Below are 3,616 nucleotides of genomic sequence, written 5' to 3'. Positions count from 1 at the left end.
CTGAAAGGGGTCACTCCAGAATATCGTGAAGAAGCTATAGAAAATATTACATGTAGATTTAAAAAATATTTAGTCGAGTTTCATTAATTTCATATCATGTGCCATTTTCCCCTCACCAGGCAAGTCACTGATGGGTTTTTCCATCCAGATCTGGGGGTTTTGGGAGCAATGATGGGTTTATGGGTTTTAATTTCCAAATTTACATAAAATTTTAAAGTTAGTTTTGGCTGCAGACTTATCTTTTAAAGAGAATTCGGGGTCATACTCTTTGTATGTAATATGTACCAAAGTTGCCCCTCTTCTAATACTTGATAAACTTTCTATATATCCTCCATAATCATCTCACGTAATGAATTTATCGATACAAATATTGTATGTGACGTAATTATCGATCGTACGCTTTCATTACTTTTTTATACTTGTATCATACTGGGCGACTACAAGCTACAACGCGTTGGTGACTGCTGGTGTACTTGTCTGAAACTGACACCGCCAGTTGACAACTAGACTGTGTTGATAGTGGACGCTTCGATTGCTACTCGCGATTTCAAATTTGCTTAACAACATTTTGAGTGAGTGTTTTTGTTTTGTAACTCTTTGCGAAGTAATGGTAGACAATAATGTGTCCAAAAACAGGAAGTGGCACACCCAAAATTTCAAAAAGTCGTGGTTGGAGGTTGCTGAGCTTAAAGATTGGTTACGGCAAGGTGATAACATTCCTGATGCCTGTTATTGCGTTTGCGAAACGTTGTGTTGAAAAATGCTAACAAATCAAATTAATGCCGTTAGCTCATAAAAACACTGTCAAACGCAAGAAAGCTTTTGATTGCGCGAAATCTGCTATTAAATTAGATTCACCTATTGTTAGAAAAACAGATGATACATTAAATGAAAAAGTAGCTGAGGCAGACTTGCTACAAACAGGTTTTGTTGCTGAACATCACATATCAATCATATAAATCACTTGGCTGGAATTTGTCAAAAGACCTTTCCCGATAGTGAAATAGCTAAAAGATCTACAAATGAAAAAAAAGCAAAATTAACTTACATTATGCAAGACGGAATTGCACATTATGAACGAAATGAAATCTCTTGGAAATTCTCAAGAAACAAAAGTTTTCAGTATTGATAGATGAGAGTACGGAAATCTCAGTATCACAAATCTTAGCATTAGTTGTTCGCTTTTTTTTAATGAACAACCGCTTAATATCAAGGATACTCTTCTGGATGCAATTGTAGTAGAAAATTGTTCGTCTCAGAGTTTGTACGATGCTGTCAAGTCTACGCTTACAAAAGAAGATGTATCTATGAGCAACATACTTGGATTTGCCAGCGATAATTACTCAACTTTGATGGGTAACGAGAGCGGGTTTCAAAAGTTATTGAGAAACGATATTCCGACTGTATTTACAATAGGCTGTGTTTGCCATTCGTCTGCACTTTGTTCAAATCATGCAGTGAAGGTGTCACCTTCGTATCTCGAGTCCTTTTTAAAGGGCTTAACTTCTTACTTTTCTCGAAGTAGCAAACATCAAAATGACTTCAATATGATACAAAGTGTTGCTGGCACAAAAGAAAACAAGATTTCAAAGCTTTCACAAACTAGTGAAAATGTAATTAACGTTATAATAGAACAGTGGGATACCCTTGTACTTTATTTTCAGTCTGAGGCTAAAGTAGAAAAAGTGGACAGAGCAAAAAGGATCTATGAATCAATGATTAACAAAGGGATGAAGCACATTCTGCTCTTCTTACATTATATATTAAAAAAAGTAAATGCTCTTAATGTCGAGTTTCAATCGGAACACTTTCGACTGCATCTGTTGCATACACTCGTATCCAGTGAATATAAAAGTATCCTTAATTGCTTTATAAAAGAGGGTGTTTTAGCTGTATCTAAATTATCAGATATTGATCTTAATAACAACAAATCACAAAGATATAAGTGATATTTACCACGGTGGAGGCGCAATGAGATATCTAGAACAAAACCCCATCGTTGGTGACTCAGCTAGATTCAAAACTGATTGCAAAAAATGTTTAATAGAATTTTGCTCTCAAATAAAAATGCGCTTTCCTCTCGATGAAGCTGGAGTGTTTGCCCTCTTAGAAATACTTGATCCGAAAGTAGCGCGCGATCTCACTAACTCTTCTCCGTCAATAATTCCCTTGGCATCAAACTTTCCAGTAATTGCACCAGAAAACACACCTGATGAACTAAACGATGAGTGGAGAATATTTCGGCAATACAAAGATATTCCTGCTTCCTCAAAAAGCATCCCTGAATTCTGGTATTCCATACGCAATCTTAAAGACGGGCTTGACCACTCTAAACTTAAGAGGCTGTCACAATTCATAACTAATTTAACGGTACTACCTCATTCATCAGTGTGCATGGAGCGCATATTTTCCCCAAGTAAATTGTACAAAGACAAAGTTCCCTAAAATGTTGAAGGCCGAAACGATCACTGATTGTCTTCTTGCTAAACAGGCAATTACAAGAAAGAGAATGTCATACATTTCTTGGGAGCCGAACGCTAAACTTATAAAAGTTGTAATGGATGGGTCTTGTCACCGAAGATATACGAGTAGACTGAACTTCAAAAAGGGAGGAATGAATGAAGATGTTGTGGATATCTACGAAATTGACAATTAACTACCAGTGAGTATTAAATTCTGTATTCATTTTGTCACAAAATATATTTAATCAGTAAATTACCAATTATATACCTATTTTCTAACATCTGAGTTTATAAGATACAATCTGGATTTTTTGCAGCAAATAATCTGGGTGTTTTATTATTTGATGAATGGCAACCCTGCCCCTGACTCGCTTTCAATTGACCTGGACTTTAATTTTTTTTTATTTTTGTATTTCTGATCTTTCTGATGTCTAGGGAAGGATATTGATGTGTTTTTAAACATGATTCTGGAGAATTTAAGGGGCAAATTTATCTTAATCTTTGCTTACTCATTTTCCCCAAGCTAAATCTGTCTTTTATATGCTCAAAGAGAACGGTGAGGATTTTCTGAAATAGTGATCAGATCATGTTATAAAGTTATAATTGCATTTAAAGAAGGCCATTTGCTTAACGGATATAGTTTTTGTAATTTGTGGAAAATATTTTTTTTTTCCCAAAGTCAAAATGCTGTAAAAACTCCTCATTGTTCCCCTCCTACTCAAAATCTTCAATAGCAATTAAAACGACAAAAGCAAAACTTATAGGCTTAAATGGATCTTTTTTTTTCTAAACAATACATTTAAGTGTATATGCCAGTGTAACACATTCACACACACACACACACACACACACACACACACACACACATAGACGTGTGTGTATTGTATACAGAGAATAGCAAATCCATTAATACCTATAATTACTGTGGCCTTTGTTGCGTTTGTGTTTTGCTTTTGTTTTTGCTATTGTTATTGTTATTGTCACTATAATTGTTGCTGCTGTTTTTGTTGTTGCCTTTCGCCTTCCTCGTGCTCCTTCATCCAACAGACTTACTTTTGATCTTCCTGTATTTTGTTAAATGAAGTGCATCCAGGACGACATCGCATAATGTTTCCTATTTCTTTATTGCCCACAAGGGGCTAAACATAGAGAGG

The 3,616-nt window shown here is 35.3% G+C and overlaps 1 protein-coding gene across 1 annotated transcript; it reads left to right on the top strand.

The window, feature by feature from the left end:
* Positions 1–607: 607 nt before the first annotated feature.
* On the top strand, positions 608–1,949 carry LOC115224669. Its single transcript, XM_029795527.1, has 2 exons — positions 608–736; positions 1,215–1,949. Exons 1-2 carry the CDS (start codon positions 608–610, stop codon positions 1,947–1,949), a joined length of 864 nt encoding a protein of 287 aa, XP_029651387.1.
* The last annotated feature ends 1,667 nt before the right edge of the window (positions 1,950–3,616 follow it).

Source organism: Octopus sinensis, linkage group LG26 (assembly GCF_006345805.1).
Source record: "Octopus sinensis linkage group LG26, ASM634580v1, whole genome shotgun sequence".
In the NCBI taxonomy this organism is placed as follows: Eukaryota; Metazoa; Mollusca; class Cephalopoda; order Octopoda; family Octopodidae; genus Octopus; species Octopus sinensis.
This window is presented reverse-complemented; position numbering and strand designations above follow the sequence as displayed.

What these genes read in the sequence shown, in the direction of transcription:
- LOC115224669 (XM_029795527.1), top strand. Translation starts at nt 608, where the DNA reads ATGGTAGACAATAATGTGTCCAAAAACAGGAAGTGGCACACCCAAAAT. An exon ending in TTCCTGATGCCTGTTATTGC is followed by an intron (nt 737 to 1,214) that starts GTTTGCGAAACG and finishes CTTAATATCAAG; the next exon opens with GATACTCTTCTGGATGCAAT.